General features: G+C 42.0%; 1 protein-coding gene across 1 annotated transcript in view; it reads left to right on the top strand.

Moving 5' to 3' along the window:
- CCDC112 (coiled-coil domain containing 112) overlaps positions 1 to 20,821 on the top strand; it is a 1,199,833-nt gene that overhangs the window by 463,877 nt on the left and 715,135 nt on the right. Inside the window, exon 5 of the mRNA XM_044059045.1 lies at positions 11,644 to 11,719. Within this exon, the coding sequence (XP_043914980.1) occupies positions 11,644 to 11,719 (76 nt within the window). The remainder of the gene's footprint in view (positions 1 to 11,643; positions 11,720 to 20,821) is intronic.

The following is a 20,821-nucleotide window of genomic DNA, read 5'->3' as shown; positions in this document are numbered from 1 at the left end:
ACTGACCCTTTTTTGGCTCAAAAACAAAACTAGAAGGGTGCTTTGGCGCATGCGCACACCGACATTAGTGTTACAGGTCACGGGAGTGAAAAACACAAAACAAAAAAAGTGTTTTGGAGCATGCGTACATCCATGTTGTAGTTAGAGGTTGAGGGCCGCATGGAAGAGCTCTGAGGGCCGCATGCGGCCCGCGGGCCGCAGGTTGGACATGTCTAGGATCTTAAGAAATGTGGAACTGAAGAATTCCAAAGCGTCATTAAGTGTGAGACATTTTACTGGACTCCAGTTGGTACTTTGCAAAATGTCATTAAAGGTAATTGGGGAGAAATGGGATAAATCTCGGGTGTGTCTATATTGATGTATGTTTGGTGTAGTGGTGGGCTTACGTGCTATGAATGCTGGAGAATGGTCACTTATACTATTTGGGGTGGAAACACACAATGTCCAAATGGCTGCTTGTGTAAATGAGGCACTGGGCCAACAAAGAAGCAAAGTTATGTACACAACACCATCCAGCATGTCAACCAACAGCAACGAAGAGTCAGACTCCTGGTGAAATATCCAAAAACAGGTTTAATAGTTGAATAAACGGTTAAAATAGTGAATATGGTTAACGCTTTTGTGGTCACAAACACCACTTCATCAGATCTTCATAAAAATCATTGTACTACCCTACCTTCTTTTAAATCAGTCCATACAGTAGTTAGCCTGTAGGATAGCTTACTCAATTAAATCAAACTGCTAACAATTTAACTCTTGCCTGTCTGATACACTTAAAACATTTAGTGGATTGCACTTAAATATACACTTCCACATAGAAATCCTATTCTTCTAAACATAAATTCTACACCTATCTAACTCTTAAAAAGTCAAATTAAAAATAATACCTATTAACAGTATTAGAATAAAATATTCATTATTACATAAAACCATATTTTCTAATGATCTAATAGCAATATAAATTCATATTATTTATTTGAACAAACTCCTATTCTTTAATATGGGTTGTATTGGAATTCTATCATTCAACCCTTTAAGTCTGCCCTTAATCTAATTATCCAGCATGTTTCCAAAGTCTCAGTGGTGTTTCTAATATCACCACATCTTTCAGTTTCATATACTTGCTCTATCACTGTAAAGTCAAAAGTGTGAGTTTGATCTGTATCTAAAACATGTTTTACCAGTGCATTAGTCTCAGTGCCCTTCCTTATATGTTGCATATGCTCGCGTACACGATACCTAAATCTTCTATTCATCTTACCTACATAGAAGGTTTATGTAAATGTAATCTGTTGCTGTTGGTTGACAACGCTGGATGGTGACTATACTATTTGGGAGTGTACAAGAGAAGGAGATTTTATTTGGGTTAGAAACCATGATCCAATCCAGGATAGAACCTTTGCTCTTCTTATTGTCAGGTCTGGGAATTTCAGAAATTATCTGAGTACAGATGTGAAGATTGATGCCGGAAGAGGGTTGTTATTGGAGAGATATTACCAGTTAATGTTAACGTCACCTAGGATGACTGTTTCATTTTTTTATATTGTTGGTTGCCCAGGCAAGAATGTCTTTGAGAATAGGAATCTTGTTGCCTGGGGGAATGTATATGACTATGATATAAAGGCTTTTACGGTCATTCTGGTGGAAAAAAGGGAGTAGGTTTTGAATATGGAATCACTGTGAATGTGCTTGGATATAATAAGGTGATGCCTCCACCTTTTGTTCTGAAGTCTTGTCTATTCTAAGGCATGAATAGTTTGGGGGTAGAAATTCAGAATCCTTTATATATGGTTTTAGCCAGGTCTCTGTTATGACTTTCAAGTCTGGTTTATGTTGACCTAACCATGCATGCAGATGGGAGATTTTATTTCTTATGCTTTGAATATTGATGGTGGTGAAATTTAGGGATTTTTGGGAGTTTGTGGTATTGAGAGAGGAAGGAGAAGGGCCAGGATTTGGGTGTATGTCACCACACTGGACTAGATTAAGACGAGCAGGAGAAGTGGTTGGATGGAGCTTCTTTTTTGGGTTTCTAAAATAATTATGGACAAAGTTACAAGGAAGGTTATGTTGTGGAGAGAGGATTGTCAGTTTATTTTGTAGAATTAAATCAGTGGTAAACAGACTAGAGCAGATACGGAGTAGGTGGAGGGGGTGACAGTGTGGGTAGATGTAGGTGTGGATTTGGGAGGTATGTAGGATGGGTGAAGTGATGAGAGTCTTAGAAGGAGAAAGAGGTAAACAGTGAAAATAAGGAGAAAGATGTTGAATATGTGAGATATTACTGAGAGGTGTAGACTGTAAGAAGGGATAGGTGAGTTTAGTCAAATAATTGTGAGGATTGATTGACAGAGAAGGAGAGGTAGAGTTAAAGCAGAGTATGGGTAGCAGTACTGAGGTAATGCAGATGAGGTAGGGGTAAAGGGTTATGATTTAAAATCAGGTATGGATGGTGTGGGATAGACCTAAGGAAAGGGTGTGGAAGTAGGAAGAAAGGTAAAAAAGTTTTGGTGACGTGAAGGGTGATGTGAAGTAGGAAGAATGGTAAAAAGGTTTTGGTGATATGAAGGGTGGAGGAGGTGGAGTATATGGGGGAGATGGAAAGATGATTTGGCTGATGGATGATATGCTAATTGAGAGGAGTGTGGAGGAGGAGGAGTTTGACTGGGGGATGGATGAGTAGGTGGGGCAAGGTCAGGTATAAATGTAATTCAAATGGGGATGGGTGGGAATGGGGGTAGGGTAGGGGAACGGAGTGAGCCCGAGTGCAGCCATGGCGAACGGAGCAGGGCTAGCCCAGCTAAAAAAGGCAAGACAGCCTAATAAAAACAAGAGCAACAATTGGATTGTTATTATTAGGTAAGCTTAAGCCAGTTTATGCAGACAAATAAAGATTAATGGTGGGCAGTAAATTGTTTACTCAAGGGCTGTTGCCTAGTAATGCAGTATACCTAACTGGGATAAGGCAGCTATGGAAAGTCTAGAAAAAAAAACGCTAAACTGTGTGGATATAGTTATGTATTTCTTTTAATATGTTGTTCATTTATTTTGGTTTTAAGCACGCTACAAGGTATTATTAATTGTGATGTGCTGCCATCTAGTGGCAGAACAGGGGGACAACTTCAATTAATCTTAAATGTGTAAAACATGAATGGGGAAAAAATGGACGGGAGTAAGGCAAGGTCCGTGCGAGTGTGTAAGCCAGAAACAATACAGAAATACAGTAAAGAGTAACTAAGAACTGGAGGTTAGCACCTACACTTTGATTGAGCCTGGGAAAATCATCATTGTAGACTGGAGGAAGGATTTCACAGGAATCCAAATAAATGCAATCCAGAAAAGTTGGGAAACAGCATTGAGAAAGGAAGAGCAGCCCACATTAATACGGGTGTATGTCCGAGCACAACTGTTGGTGTATTTCCCGCAGTAAGTGAAGTATTATCTGACTATCTCAAGGATTACTTGCATAAAATTAGACCCTCTTATTAACAGCCTGCATATCATTGCTGGAGCCTTACTGTGTCCTGACAAAGTGCTCTTCAAACCATCTGGAGATATACAGAGCTAAGTATATTTTTCTGGCACTTCAGAGTTGTGTACTGTTAATTGTTGCTTGACTAATTTTATATCATTGCTGGCAGACTTCAGAGTTGTGCACTGTTATTTTTGCTTCACTGTATAGTTTTTCAGATCTTTGCTGAAGGTGTTGGTTTTCCCCTACCCATCCTCCCTCCCTATTCCTGTCTTGTTATTTAAATTTGGAGGCTTTTGCAGTTGCCCGCCCCCACTGTAGATTTGATCTGGGACACTCCCCCCATTCCCATCTCTTTACCTCATTCTACCTGATAGACTCCTTCTGCATTTATTTTTAGTCATTTTTAATTTAATTGCATTTTTAAAGTGTTTGGTTTAACATTGCTACATACTCAAATGTGCTAGCTTGCACTGCATTTGAATTGTTTTTACTGCTGTTTTAGCTACTTTTCTGTATAAAAAAAATCTAAGTCTGTTTCCTACCTTTCCTGTAACTAGTGTAGTCCAGATTCAGATTTGCTGTATCCAGGACTGTATGTAAACTTCTGAGCCCCGCAAGCTTTCTGTGTTGGAAGGAAGCCTTCTAGCTTATCAGTGGGAGTGGTAAGCCCTAGGTAACCTATCTACCACATAAGGAGTGGTTCTGGCCCAGAAATTGTAGTTATTGGCTGTTTGGGCAGTTTTTCTCTCTCTCTCAACTTTCTGATTTAAAAGCCTGCATTTGCACTTGTTTCCCCCCTTTCCTGTAACTAGTTTAGTCCAGATACAGATTCTTAGTTTTAGCACTTGAATTTGCTTATTCGTGATCAGCACTTGTTCAGAACTTGTTGTAAGCACTAAATAACCTACTAATTACTACAGCACTCAACCTTCCTCATTACCTAGAGGAAAACAGTTTTGGTACTTACTTTCCTCACTTGCTTAGAGAAAAACAGCTCTTGTACTCACTTTCCTCACTTATCTAGAGGAAAATAGTTTTTTATTCAGGTATGTCCGAAGGTCAGCTCCCAGTGTTCTCTCCTGTCTATCTGATGAATCTGGGCATCTTGGGGCAATGTAGAAATTGCCTCATGTACACAGACAACCCTCTCCTCCTACCACCTAACACTACAACCTGTTAGAGATGCACTTACTAGCCAAACTGGAGGTAAAGCTCTCTCCAACCAAGACTGAACTTGACAGTCAAGAGGAGAAGGTAAACACTTGCACCGCACCACACTTGTCACATAATCTCACTAAATCTATACCACCAAAATCCACACATAGAAACACAAAAACATTCGCAGAGGCTCTCAGTAATAATCTGCTCCAGCAACAGAGACCTCCAAAGCAGAAATGCAAGCAACCTGCACCCCCCAACACAACCCAAGTGACACATAGCCCACAGACTCTGTGTGCTACTCAGCCACAGCCATTAAGGCAAAACAGTTTACCCAACACACTAGTCATAGGTGACTCTATAGTCAGGCACACTGATGTCCCACTCACCAGGCTAAACAAGGAGAAGGTTACTGTCAGCTGCCTGTCGGGTGCCACATACTTTTGGGAGGGTGGCCTAATGGTTAAGGTGTTTGCCTTACAAACACAAGGTGCAGGGTTTGAGTCTCACAAGGGATAATTGGCTAGGCTTACAACGGCTCGCAAGGGCAGTTAGCTTAGTACTAACCTGTGAACATAACCCATGCACTCAGGTCACTCCACAACAAGTACAAATATGACTCTGTCATTGTCCATGTTGGTGTGAACGACCTGAGACTTACCTCCCTGGATTACATGAAAAGAGACATGGAAGAGATCTCCGATCTTGTAGGCCAGGCTGGTATGACCCTAGCCCTGAGTAGCATTCTGCCATCATCCAGAATGATACCGCAGTACAACAAAATGATTGACTTCAACAATTGGCTAAGCTTCTGGTGTCATTCTAAAGGGATCCAGTATCTCTCTGCCTGGGATGACATGGTCGACAGACCACGATGCTTTGCCAGAGATGGCCTGCACTTGTCACCCCTGGGATTCTGGATACTGGCTAAGGTTCTTGCCGCCCCTATAGTGCCTTTATTAGGCAAGGTTCAAATGACAAATTCACCACCGTAACAGGAACAAGCAAGCAAAAACTGCGGGTGATGCTACTCAATGCTAGAAGTCTAAATCTCAAAATGCACTCACTCGAGGCACTCATTAAAATGGAGAACATCGATATCTGTGCAGTGACTGAGACCTTGTTCAAGGCTCCAGAGAGCACCCCTGCACTACCAGGCTGTAACTCATACCACACTTTTCGGCCATGTAACCTGGACCGGAACACAAAAGGCAGAGGTGTGTCCATATTCATTAAGGATATCCACACCTCCAGGCTAGTTGCTCAGCATAATGCAGCCGAGGTTATTGAAGTGCAACTAACTCTGGGCAAAACTACAATCCAAATTGTAGCTTGCTACAGATCCCCCACCATGCCCCAGGATTCCCACTCCTCTTTTCTTGATATACTGGAAAATATTAGGATTCAACCAAACACCCTAATAATGGGTGATTTCAACTACCCCACCATTAACCGGGAAAACTACTCATGTACCAACTCCTTCGCTCAACGCTTTCTGGAATTCATAAACTCCAATGCCCTGGATCAACTTATCCACACCCCCACCAGGGGCAATAGTATCCTAGATCTAGTCATTACCAACATGAGTGACCGGTGTTCCACACCTGAAGTCAATTCCTCATTGGTCCTATTCGACCATAAGCTAATTACCCTAGATATCCACATCCTGCCCCCACCCCCCATTAAGGAAACCACGGTAAAAAATTTCTCCAATGCCAACTTCATGCTTAAGACAGAAGTGGTGAACTTCATGACATCCATGCAGATGGACAATACAGTTAAAACTACTGAACCCTACACAATTGCACTTTATAAGCACTTACACGAGTGCATGGATCGTGCTATCCGAAACAGAACCAAGATGCTATCCTCCAAAAAAGGAAGCCAGTCTGGTGGTCCCTTGCCATAAACAAACTGTACAACAGAAGGAAGAAACTGTTGCAAAAGAGAGTAAAATCCCATGAGTGGAGGAGCTCTCTGGTCAGCCTCAGTAAAAAGCTGTGATCCCTGATAAAATCCTCCAAAGCTAGTTACGAAAACAAAATCGCCACTGATTCTAAAGACAGCCAAAAAGCATTCTATAGCTATGGCAAGAATCTCAGTGGTAACACTCAGATCTGCTCTGAGTTACAGCACAATGGCACTAAATATACAGACCCAACTGATATTGCCAACATCCTGGCAGATAGGGTCAATGCTAACTTTACCCCCTCTCACCCCTAAAGAGCCCATCTCTATACCAGAAGAATGCAAAGTTCCTGTAATCATGGCTGCACAGGTAAAAACCACACTCTCCAAAGCCAAGAACACAGCATCCATGGGACCAGACAACATCCCAGGCTGCGTTCTACATGAATTACAGAACGAACTGGCACCCCACCTAAGTACCATGTTCAATCTTAGCCTCACCTCAGGCTTTGTGCCCACTGAATGGCACGCAGCGACGGTTATCCCACTCCACAAGGGGGGAGCCACCATGGACCCCGGGAACTACCGCCCCATTAGCCTGATGAGCCTGGTCTGCAAGGCCATTGAACGTATCATCATGGAACTTATAAACAAAGACATTGGTAATCTCCAAACTCTGAACCCCACGCAGTTCGAGTTTGTAAAAGGCAGATCATGTCTCCTGAACCTGATAGACTTCTTTGAAGCAGTCACCAAAGCTGTAGACGAGGGTAAGGTGGTTCACACAGCCTATCTACATCTTGCCAAGGCTTTTGACACCATCCCCCACTCTGGAATTATAGATAAACTCACTAAACTAGGTATAAATCCCTATGTCACAAGATGGGTTGCCAACTGGCTCACTGACAGAACCCACACTGTGAAAGTAGCAGACTCCAAATCTGACTTCAGACCAGTGACAAGCGGAGTACCACAGGGTTCAGTCCTTGGTCCTCTCCTGTTTGGTATGTACTTCTCTGAAGTACAGGCTAACACAGAAGGTCTTTGGCTAACGAAGTTCGCAGATGACTGCAAACTAGGAGCCATAATCGAAACTCCCAACGATGTGGGCATCCTACAAAAGGGCCTCACTGAGACAGATGCCTGGTGTGAAAGCCATGGCCTCAAGCTCAGTGCCAAAAAGTGCATTGTCATCCCCTTTTGTAAAAACTCTGTACCCATGAACTACAACATAGGCGGTGGTATACTTAACACCAAAAGTGTGATAAGAGACCTTGGGACACAGGTGGACAGTAGTCTCACCTTTGATAATCACATCGCCACAGTAGTCAGGAAATCCTTCTGTGTGGCACACCTCAACACAAAAGGTTTATCATCCAGAAAAATACGATCATTGTTCTCAACTACTCATCACTCATTAGACCCATTATAGAGTACAATGCCCCTTTTGGTATGTACCTCACAAGACATCTACAACAACTGGAAAGGCCACAGAAATACCTCACAAAGAGGATTACTGGCCTCAAACAGATGCCGTACGCAGACCGTCTCAAAAAACTCCATCTTTACTCTGTCGCATATCGCCTACTCAGAGGCGATCTCTGCCTAACATACAAAGCTATATCAAACCCAGAGCTGTTGGACATGCTCCACGTAAAGAAATCCCAATCCCTCCGAGCTACACGCTGTAGGGACCTAAACCTTGTCACCACAATAAACAGAACATACTGGAGGGATAGATTCCTGTCTCAGAGACTTCCCATACTCTGGAACAAACTACCTAGCTATATCAAACAAAGCTCCTCATTAGCACTCTTCAAGAAAAATCTTGATGATTGGATGAGAGATAGGAAATTCAATCCGGGGATCACTTCTGTGGTTCTGCTTGACAGGGGCACAGGAAGATAATTTTCTTGGGCGGCAAAAGCCAGGGTACTGTTTGGCTAGGCTTATATAGGCCCTAGGGCCAATAGCCTAGTACCTGCCTATGAACCTATGAAGTTTGAATAATGTTTGGAGGATATTATAGAAGATCAGATTGATTTTGCTAAAAGCAGATCATCTTCATATCACTGGAAGGTGCTTCTAAATATACAAGAAAAAGAAGACAAAGGGGAATTTTTTTTATGTTTGATATAGGAAAAAAAGTGGACACAGCTGTATGAAACTTGACCATGGAAGTAATGGGCAGTTTTGATATGATTCAAAATTTAAAAAGAGGGAAGGACAATGTATGTTACACCAAAGAATAAAGTGGTGGCTGATGGTTGCCTATCTAGATACTTAGTATAAAAAGAGGAACAAGACAACAGTGCCAGTGAAAAATAGATTTGGGCAGTGTTAGGTTTAGTTTGTTACAGTATGACATGTAATTTAGCATGAAATTTCAGAGGTTTTAAAGATGATGGCATTATTTTAGAATTAGGAAAGATTGGCATGAGGAAGAGAGAAAGGACCAACACAGAAAGGGAAGGGAGGATATAATATCAAAAGGGTAAGTAAGTAAGGAGATCTAAAACAGACTTGAATAAACTTGTCAAGGATATGAAAGATCTGGAGACCTGTAACAGAATTGGATGGAGTGAAGCATTTAAAATGGAAGGGGTGACAATAACAAGAAGTAGAAAGATTAATTAAGGTTGTCCACATAAGGGATGAAGATAACAATGGAATAATAGTGTCAGAGAAGATGAAGAAGTGTGGTTTGTAATAAAAGACTGGTGAAATGTGATGCAACTTTGAAGCCCTGTGAGACTGTAAGATGAAGAGATGAATTAAGAAGTAAAGAGTAGTAGAGGAATGGGAAGAGGATGAGCATATGTTGGTACAAATGTGTGGCAGTTAACTGAAAAACAAAGGAGTGAGAGTGCACAGATGTTAAATACTGTATGCTGTTAGGAGTTAGGGTGCAAAATAAATGATTGAGAAAGTAAGAAATCTGGAAAGGAGATAAAGGTTTAAGAGTTTTGGCAGCTTTGTTTTTTCAGCAGATAGAGTTGTACACATTTAGTGCTAGGCACTTCCACTATGTATGATCAGCACACAATCATTTATAAAAGCATTGGTCGGTTACAACTGATGAAGAATGCATTTCCTTTACAGAGCCCTCCCACAGCCATCAAATGAAACATTTTTGTAGGGGGCCTTGTCACCCATTAGAGAAAATGCATTAAAGTGCACAGTAGTCATCCACAAGCAACAATTTCACTTTTCCTAATAAAATAACTTTTAGACTATACTAATATGATTTCTGACCAACTGGTTTCAGGCATGTAGAACCTTTCCAACTGGTCTAAATTACCTGTAGGGAATCTGGTGCTGTACAAAAGGGGGTTAGAACAGAAGTGACTGTGGCAGGAGGAAAGTGAAGGCAATGTCAAAAATAAGATGTGGAGCTGTTCACATGATTTAGAAGAGTCTGTTCCCTATAAGACCCTTAATGAGCACTGTAGGCACATGAAAAAAATTGTTTGCACTAGGCTCCTTTGATATTGTTAGCACACTACAGTAGGCTGGGATTCATCCAGTAATATTTAAGAAAAGTGCTACAGCTAGCACATGGAATGAAAAGACTGAGAGATAAAATGAAAACTGGAAAATATAAAAAAAGCCACATTTTGAAAGAAGGGAAGGTGCTCTAAATGTAGCAAAAGAATGGTTAGAATAAACAAGATGTAGGAGGCAAAGAGAAGGGACAAAGGATGTATAGAAAAATGACATAACTGACATAAAGCACAACACAGAAGTGGGGAAAAGAATGAAATGTATGGCAAAGGTGATGTTAGTGGGTAAAATGCAACAGCTGCAAAATAAATAGATAAATTAAAGACTGGGGGATTGGTAGTCTAAATTATGTTAGTTGGAGTCTTTGTAAACTGTTTAATGTACTCTTCAGTAAAATATAAAATTATAAGACCTGTGTTTTTCACATTCTGAGGCTTAGGTGTTTAACAGCCTGGATGGACAAAGAGGGTTTCCTTACCTTAGAACCATGAAAATGTAACGAGAAGATCTGTAATTGCCAGTTGAGAAAAAAAAGTGTGATTAAAACTGTACATAAAAGTAGGTGTTTCTGGTTTATATATGCTTGTAGGGAAAATGATAAACAGGAAGTGTTTAATTTAATTGTTGCATTTTTTTATTTAAGAAAAATGTATATGGGGTCAGATATTACATTTACTGTTTAAAGGCAATATATGCTTACATTTACAGTGTAAAGGTGACAAGCGTATGACTTAGCTTGATTGTGGTTGCCTAGGTGACACTAAGCTGAACGCTACTTCCCCTGTGTTTTGTCTGCTCTAAATTCTGTGAAGCTTCAACTGGAAGAAACAAGCCATTTGTAGCTTTAGTTCAAGAAAGCCCACAAAAAGTGTGTCTTTGGTGGGGGCAGGCCTCTCTGCATTCACCATGAGGCGGCTTTGTCCCATACCCAATAAATTACTTGTATACAGTGTCCGATATTGGCCAAGAAAATAAATCTACACACTAAATCATTGCTGGTGCACAGTTAGAAATTGTGTTGGTAGTAAAAGCCTTTTGGAAGTCCAAGGAGGGATTTTGATTTGGAGGATTTGTAACAGCCAAGTTTTAACTTCATCCACTTTATATTCATCCAACTATAAAGAAACCCAGACTGACATTTAGTGGTAGTACAACAAGGTTTGTTGGAAAATTTTATTTTATAGTCTTCTACTAAGAAAAAATACAGCATTACAAAATTTGGTTTTACCAGCTAGTTGCTATTAAATATAAATCCCATTTTCCATGTACTGTTTTTCCTCAAAGAAAGATTGGTTTGTTTGTAATGTTAGAAGCAGTAGACCTACATTGAGATTGTTGGTGACTCCTGGAATTATGCGCAACAATTAAACATTTCACTTGAATTCATGGACTTGGATTTTGTCTTTCTTGGAATGTGATCTTTGTGAAAAGCTAAGCATATGGATATTTCCTCTGTACTTGTGGTCATTAAATACTTGAAAATAAGCTCCTTAATAATGTTTTTTCCCTATTTTCAGCAGAAGTCTGTTACTACTATAGCGGCACATATCATTAAATTTAGTAGTGTACTAGTTATAATGTTTTTTCCTTTATTCTAGTTGTTGAGAAACTGAGAGAGATGATGGAAGAAACTGAAAAGGCTATTTCTGCCTTTAAAGAGGAACAACGACGAGTGTAAGCTTCAAATATTGCATTTTTACATACAGATCTGATGCTGTCACTTTCATTCTTTCTCTCAACATGTGGGTCTTGGATCCAATGCTCAGATCCGACTCCGCCATTCTTCAGGCTGAAGAATTAAAGCTTGAGCTCCTCCCATCCTACCTATATTGCCTAATTCCCCAACCTACCTCAGGTCTCGTTTGATATTCATAGAGTAAGCTTGGAAGTTTTGTCACTCCAGAGCACCTCCAGTGTTTCTAAGTGATTCTAACGTAGACTGTAAGTCTATTTAATGATTGTAACTTATTTCTCACCATTTCCTACTGTGACTCATTTTTTCTCTTGTTTCTTTACTAGTTAGTTAAGAACAAAAACCAGTAAGGCAGCCACAACAAAAATCCACTTTAATGCAGGATAAAAACAGAAACAGAGGATGAGCACTTTCATGTGTTGAACGCTTCTTCAGATCCTAATATGCTATTAATAATAAGTTGCATTTATACAACAAAACAGCCTATTATAAAATAGCATATAAAGGAGAAAAATGTAGAAACCACACCCTTTACAAGCTTTTAAATTTTAAGTTTATGCCCACTCAGAACAGGTTTGATACTAACATTAGCATTAATACCTGGATGTCTGTGAGACTGAGGGATAGGGTAAGTAGGCATTTGTATGAGATAAAAACCCAAAACATCAAGAATGCATTAGATAAATATATTATTGAGCTACCAGATCATAGTTTTATCTTCAGAGTATTACAGCATGTCTTTGATAATGTTAGGGGTGGAGATGTTATTAACTATTTAGAATAAGTGGAATTGCGTTGGATTTTGAAACTACAGGCTCACAGACATCAAGCTATTAATACTAATGTCAGCATCAAACCTGTTCTGTGTGTGTGTGTGTAAACTTAAAATTTAAAAGCTTGTAAAGGGAGAGGTTTCTACTTTTTACTCTTCTATATGTTGTTTTATAGTAGGCTGTTTTGCTGTGTAAATGTGACTTATTATTAATAGCATGCTAGGATCTGAAGAAGCGTGCAACAAGCGAAAGTGCTCATCCTTTGTTTCTGTTTTTATCCTGCATTAAAGTGGATTTTTGTCGTGGCTGCCTTATTATTTTTTGTTCTTTGCTTTGCTTGTTTGTTTCTCCAGTTTAGGCACCTGGGAGTTGCTAGCTGGTTTTGTTCTTTTGCTTGATTACTAGTTAGTCAGGTTTTCTGTCCATCCTAACTTCCTTCCTACCCTCTCTCTCTCTCTCTCTATATATATATATATATATATATATGGTTCTAGGTTACATAACCGACAGCTGCTTTCACCGACAACACAAACATCGACACCACATAATCGACAAACCATAAACACGAAACCTCACATGCCCGACAAACAAATAACCGATGGTCCACAAACACGAAACCTCATACGCTGCACACACCACAATAACAACAATCAACTAACAAAACACATCCCCTGTCCAAAAACCACACACAGAACACAAGCACACCAAAATCCTCACAAACCCACACTAAACCTCACATACACAACTATCTACAACCCTAACCCAAACCCTTACCCTAAGGTCCGTCACTATCGCACACTCAGCTAACCCGCGCCCTAACCCTAACTCACTTAACCCACCCCTAACCCAAAAAATACTACTACCGCACACTTACCTAACCCGCTCCCTAACCCTAACTCACTTAACCCGCCCCAACCCAAAAAATACTACTACTGCACAATTACCTAACCCGCGCCCTAACCCTAACTCACTTAACCCGCCCCTAACCCAAACACTATCACTACCGCACATTTACCTAACCCGCGCACTGACCCTAAATCACTAAACCCACCCCTATCCCTACAGACCGTCAATATCCACACTTACCTTACTCGCACCCTAACGTCCGTCACCACCGCATACTCACACAGCCTTTTTCCAAGTCACTATCCTTGGCGTCAGCATTTTGATCCGTAGCGTCAGTCTTCCGCATGTCGATCTTCTGGCGCCCGCTAATCCGTTGTTGGTGAAAGCAGCTGTCGGGTATGTAACCTAGAACCATATATATATATATATATATATATATATATATATATAAAAAAGAAGCAAAAACTGTTATCTAGCTTGTCATGGCAGAGCCAAAGCCCAATTCTAAGCCAGACAAGCCTTTGGAGTTTAAGAAATATACTTCCTGTGTGCACAAGATCCCGTTATCCAATGCCCACAGGGAGTGCGTGTACTATCTGGGGCCCGCTTATTTACATAACTGTTGTGCTGTTTGTGAGGCTTTCCCTGCACATGCTCTAGTGGATTGGAGAAACAAGCTGATTCTCAAGGGTTTGCTTCCTTCTTCATCCTCTTCTTCTGTTGCTGCCACTTCAGGGTCTCAACCCCCCTCCAGGAAGCACAAGGAGACCCAGGAAACCAGGAAACATTCCCTGGACAGGTCTTCTTCATCCGTGTCTGAGCCAATAAAAGAGGCGCCAAAGTCCTCGGATCTGAAGTCCTTGGAACTGACCCTCTCATCTCCACCTTGTTCTCCTCTGCCTCTGGCTGCACTCGCCAGCTTGGAGCCAAGTGTGGTGGCACAGAGCTCTCCCTTCTGAGAGGTGTCTCCCAGAAAACCTTCAAGACCACCTTCAGTGACTTCCTCCATGAGGTCCTCTCGTAGTTTATCCAAGAACGACGTGGATAGGTTGATGAGGCAGTTTCTTCAGGCACAGATTTAGATGGGAGCATTGTCAGCTCTTCCCCCTACCGGATCTGTGAGCAGGCTTTCCCCTTTTCACCCTGTAGCTCCTTCTCTGATCCAACCTTCAGTTTTGGAGCCTGTGGGTAAATTGGCTCTAAGAGCCAAGTCGTTAGAGCTGACAGTAGTAATCACTTCATCTCCAGTGGTCTCCCTGATGCTCTTGGCCCAGACCGCATCAATGCCTAACGTGTCTCAGAACCATAGCCTTGACGTAGAGTCCAAGGGGGTTGACTTTGACTCCGAAGGTTTCAGAGCTGTCACTTTCCCTTGGAGCCTAGATGTTTGACAGCTTGGTGCCGACTCCCCTTTGGAGCAGAGGGTTTTGGGTGCTTGGGGGTTGTCTGTTCCAGTAGCTTCTTCTCCAGAGGGATGACTCTCGAGTACCCTGAGTCCCTCTGCCTTTGAATTGGTAGAGAGGGTTCTCTCTTATCCTAGTTGAGCCTCTGTTCTTTCTCCTTCGGCACCACTCCCCAACCCCACAGATCCTGTGTCTGAGGCCTGTCGTGTACCATGAGGACAGCTGGCCCTAAGAAGCCTCCAACCCATCCCATTAGTGGAACCTCATTTTTCTTCAGACACCTCCCCAGAGTATCCCACTGTGGAGGTTCCTCAGAAGAGACAGTGTAAAAAGAAGCACCTGGATTCCCTCTAGGAATCCATCACTACTGACACTGATTTCGTGGAAGGGGAGGGGTCCCCAAGATCTCCACCCGAGGATGTCTCCTTTGTGGACATCCTAGAGATACTCCACCAATTAGGTGGTTGGTCTAACCAAAACCCTACCCCAGAGGAAACAGTGCTGTTGGAAGCTTTCAGGTCCGGCCCATCTACATCCTGGATGTCCCCCTCCCCTCGCAGATGCTCTTACTGACCTTGTATCTGCCAGAGTATGGAAGGAACCGGACACTGTGGAGCCCATACTGAAGAGGGCTGACAACATTCTTAGTGCACCAACAAATTGCACACATTGGACAAAAGGGATTCCATTAGATGTCATGGTGGTTGTGGCAGCCACTAAGAAGGAGCTGTCTCAGCAAAGCTCCACTGTCCATCCCCCTAACAGAGAGTCTAGGGCTATGGACAGATTTGGCAAAAGAGTTTATGCTTTGGCCACCTTCACCTTAACAGCGTTAAACTACTTACCCCATTTTACTAGACTACAGAGGGACCTCTTCAAATAACTGTCTAGCTCTACCCCAGAGTCCATCTCTGCTGAGGATCAGAAGACATTTCTTCCAGAATGACCACTCTATAATTGATATTGAATGTATCTATGAGGTTGATTTCCCACACTGCAGAGGGTGTCTCTAGGGTGGCCGGTTCGGGCATTACCATTAGGCGCCCGGTCTGGATGCGGCTGTGTGACTTTGCAGAACCTTTCAGGCATCATTCATCATTCATCAATGCACCCTTCGATAGATCATCTTTGTTCAGCCCAGCAGTCAGAGACACACTCTGCTGTAGAGAGAAAGATAGGAAGACCTCGTCTGCCATCGGAATCCATTTTTCTACCCCACAAAGGTCCTTCTTCAGGAACCAGCATGGGGGAAAAATTGTGGTTCAAGAAATATCAAGGTCCTTTTCAGGAATCTCAGGAAGACTTTTCCCCCAGAGGCAGTGGGGCTAACAGTTACAGTGGGAGACGTTGCCCCAGTATCAGAGGGGGTCCGAGAACTTAGGGTCTCAAGATTCTTTCTCAGACAGACCCTTCCAGGTTCCTGAATGATTGCCCTGCTGCCCTCCTGTGGAGGTAGTTGGGGGGCACTTTTCCTTACACCCAGAAGTCTTTGCAGCCATCACAAATGATTAGTGGGTGCTAAGAATCGTATCCAGAAGATACTTCATTCTCTTTTTGGAAAACCCCAAACCAAAGACTCACCTTCCCGATGTTCCACGCAATCAGAGGAGGAAGGCAGCTCAAGAAATTTCAAAACTGCTGCAAAAGAGTCATCCAGGTGGTCCTTCCCAACCAGATAGGATCAGGCATTTACTTAAGATTCTTTGTAGTACCAGAAAAGACAAAGGACCTAAGGATGATCCTGAACCTGACATCCCTGAGCAAATCAGTAAGGAATTCAAAATTCAGCATGATCACTGTCCAGTCCGTTCTACCTCTTTTGAAAATGGAAGACTGGATGCGCTGTATAGACCTGAAGGATGTGTACTACCACATCAAAATGGACAGGCGCTCCAGACAGTTCCTTTGTTTTGGGATGGGAGCCAGCCATTACCAGTTCAGATCGCTTCCATTCACTCTCACAACAGCCTCCAAGGTGTTCACCAAATGCATAGCAATGATCACAGTGCACCTCAGGCTGCAGGGATTCCATGTGTTTCCATATCTGGACGACTAGCTCCTAACCCCTCCAACCAGGCATCTACTCGTTCAAGCCAGGGATTATCTGTTACAACTATCTCCTGCTCTCAGCATAATGATCAATACATAGAAATCCCAGATGCAACCAGTATAGAACATAGGCTTCATAGGAGCATGTCTGAACACAACATCAACCCAGGCCTACCTCACGCCAGACAAAATTACAAATTTATGACTACATATCAAACAGATTCTAGCTATTCCAGCTCCTACAGCAAATCTGTTGCTCAGGGCTTTAGGCTAGATGGTAACCATAATAACTCTGTTACCCACAGCACGCCTACACATGAGAGTCTTACAATGGACTCTAGCAGTCCAGTGCACATTACACAGGCATCCTTTACACTTTCTGATCAAACTATCATAGGTATGCAGAGACTCCCTTCTTTGGCGGCTTCAATCCTCAAAGGTCATGCAGGGATGGCCCTTTGTTCTTCCCTCTCCCAAAGCCATGCTGATCACTGATGCTTCCCAGTGGGGGTGGGGGGTGGCATTTATTGGGTGGGATGATCCAAGGCATGTGGAATCCTCAAGAGACCAAATTACATATCAGCATCCTAGAGATGAGAGCGGTCATTCTAGCTGTACAAGCACTTCACACCTTTCTTCTTCTAGGGACAGTTGTGGTACAGTCAGACATTATGTCAGTAGTCTGGTACATCGATAAACAGAGAGGAACCAGATTTTGCCCATTGTGTCGAGAAGCGATGAGGGTGTGGTAATGGGCAGTCTCTACTAACCGCTTTCTTACTGCAATGAACATTCCGGGGGAGACCAACATCCTGGCAGACAGGCTCAGCCAAGTTCTTTTGATGCCTCACGTTGTCTCTAAGTCACTCAAGGGCAAATATGAGTTTCTTGAAATGGATTCAACCCTGCTGTAATCTATTTGCGTCCCCCTTCAACAACAAATGCAGCAGTTTCTTTGCCCTGATCCCTCCTCAGGGACAGTCACCAGTGGATGCTGTAGTCCATGCTTGGCCCCCCGGTCTACTTTATACTTTTTCTTCAGTTCCCTTGATTTCCAAATTCCTACAGAAAGTGTACAGGTTGAAGAGCAAAGTTGTTCTCATTGCTCCCTTCTGGCCTTGTTTAGTCTGGTTCACCTTTCTGTGCTCTCATCTAATTTGCCTGATGGTGACTCTGGAACCAGTTCCAGATCTGCTGTCTCACCCCTCAGGGCATACTCACCCGTATCTCCAAGGACCGAAATTAGCTGCATGGTTTCCCCAATTCCGATGATGACAAGTCATTCCAAGCTTTCATCCCCGGTCCAAAAAATTTTGATTTTCACTCATAAGTCTTCTACCAAGGAAATTTACAAGAGCAAACAGAAATGATTTTCCTTATGGGCCCAGCAGGGACAAATAGATCCTTTTACTGCCCCCATCTCAAAAGTTCTGGATTTCTTGGCTTCCCTTTTCCAAAATGGAGCCATCTTCTCCACCATAAAAGTCCAGCTAGCAGCTATTTCTAATTTTCATATTGAAGAAGATTCATTATTCCTGGCTTCATCTAAATTTTGCAGAACATTTCTGAGCGGTACTTTTTTACTTTGTCCCCGATCAAGGATCCCACTCCTCGTTGGGCTCTGACCATGGTTTTACAAGCCCTAGTCCATCCCCCTTTTGAACCTGTGGCAAAGGTAGATTTTTTTTTTTATGGAAAACAGTTTTTCTGGTGGCTATCACCTCAGCAAGAAGGGTTTCAGAGCTGCAAGTCCTTTCTTCTAAATGTCCTTATCTAATCTTTCACAAAGATAGAGTAACTTTGCGTACCACCCCATCTTTCTTGCCCAAAGTGGCTTCAGAGAATAATATAAACCAATTAACCTTCCTGTTTTCTTTCCCAATTTTCAAAACAAAGGAGAGTACATACTCCACCTTCTGGATGTTCATAGACAATTATGTTTTTATCTGGCCAGAATTAAATCCTGCAGAAAATCCGAGCAGTTGTTTGTATCATTTTCAGATGTGAGGAAAGGACAAGCTGTTACCAAGATTGCTCTTGCTAAATGATTGAAAGATTGCATTTCCTTTGTATTCTCTTCCAAGAACAGGCCATTACCAGCAAAATCAAGGCTCATTCTACAAGGTATATGGCAGCTTTTCAGGCTTTTTGGTCAAGAGTGTCTATTGATGACATCTATGCAGCTGCTACTTGGTCAAATTCCCATACCTTTGTTACACACTATAAGTTCGACTAGGGTTGCCACCTTTCATTGTGGCTAAAACTGGACTGAGGCCACACCCCTCACATCACCAGTAACCCCACCCATTCCCATCTCGTCCACGTTCTACCCATTTTGTGACATCACTATGACATCAGCTGACAGGGAACGCCCCCTTTTTCCATTTCTGATACCTATTTTCAGCCAGTTTACTATGCTTTTCTGTAACAAAGCATAGTAAATCAGTCGATTTAACAAACTACAATAGTCTGTTTCCTTTTTTGAAGCAGAACACTGGAGTTTGTACAGTGTTTTCCGGACTATTGATTTACGGATATTCCAGAAAAAAAATGGATAGGTGGCAACCCTAAGTTCGACATTATCTCCAGGAATAGAACTGCCTTTGGCTCTGCAGTGCTGCATAATATCCTTCCATGAGGCCATCCTAGGTTATTATAGCTGGGGGACTCTGTCCAACAGGTTGTTGAAGAATGAAAGTGACAACATCAGATAAAGAAGTTATGTTCTTACCGTAACATTCCATCTGTGTTGTAATTTCATTCTTCCTCAACCTCCTCTCCCTCCTTTCCCCTGTCCATGGCTATGAAAGACGTGTTGGATATGTTTATAGGAACCACAGCTCCTGCTTGAGCTCCTGATTTCTGTGCTTTACCTTTGATGCCCAAATATTTATAGACACATTTTTGTTTTAACTTAAGTTTATACGTATGTACATGGTTTGTGCAAATTCAGTCTGAGGTAAGCTGGAAGAATGAGGCATTATGGGTAGGATGGAAGGAGCTTCGATTCTTCAGCTTGGAGAACAGCCAAGTCAGACCCGAGCATCTGATCCGAGCATCTGATCCAAGACCCACAGGTTGAGAAAAAATAAAATTGTCAACACAGATGGAACGTTATGGTAAAAACATAACTTCTTTTTGTAACCAATTGGGATATTATAATATTTTGACTGTGATTCTATTTTAATTTACTTTTCAGTGGTCTGAAGTGTATTTTAATGTCAGTGAATATTTACTGTTTATTACTTGTACCCTGACCACTGAGTAACCTTTGGCTTCTCCCCTAAGTTCCCCCAGTATCTCATTTTCAGATAAACCAAGAAGAGAAACCCTTGGCTGGGAGGGACAGTCTCTTGATTCCTCAGGAAGTCATTATGAATGGGGTTTCACTTGTAGCCCTAGTGAACAGGGGATCTAACAGATGAGTTGTGGGCATTAAGTCTGGAGTCATGATTCTTAACTGTAGGTAGTACAAGTCTGACTTGTGGAAGTAGCTATTGTTTTGATATCAAAATATAACTGCTGCCCCCTTGTAATCTGAGAAAAAGGCCTGTGAGACTCCTGGTCTCCACCAGAGGTCACTCAGGCTTTGGATTTCCCAAGACCCTCATCCAAGCTAGGAGAGCTGGCTCTTGCCCAGCACTTTTGCTCAACACAGCAGAATATCCTAACTTGCTTAACAGCAAAGTATACAATATTATCCATCATATACTATCAGTTCTATTTTCTTAAGCAGAAGGCTATCTTCTGGCATAAGTCCAGTCTTATCTTTCCCCCTCACCACTCTCCCATTGTCTTGCCATGAGACTCCAACCTTGATTCTTGCTACTAAAAACATATTATTGAAAACTGTAGAAAATGTAATTATTGTATTGGCTACATTTTGTTAGTAAGGACATCCTGATACTACTGACTTCCTGTACTAAATGGTGCAACTAAAATGTGTAAATAGTGCATATGTTGTATTGTCTAAATTTAGTCAGTTTTGACATTATACTTTAAAACATAGCCT

Source organism: Protopterus annectens, chromosome 17.part0 (genome assembly GCF_019279795.1).
Source record: "Protopterus annectens isolate FY-2018-M chromosome 17.part0, PAN1.0, whole genome shotgun sequence".
Lineage (NCBI taxonomy): Eukaryota > Metazoa > Chordata > Ceratodontiformes > Protopteridae > Protopterus > Protopterus annectens.
Note: the sequence above shows the minus strand (reverse complement) of the source record. Positions and strands in the feature narration are given on the sequence as shown.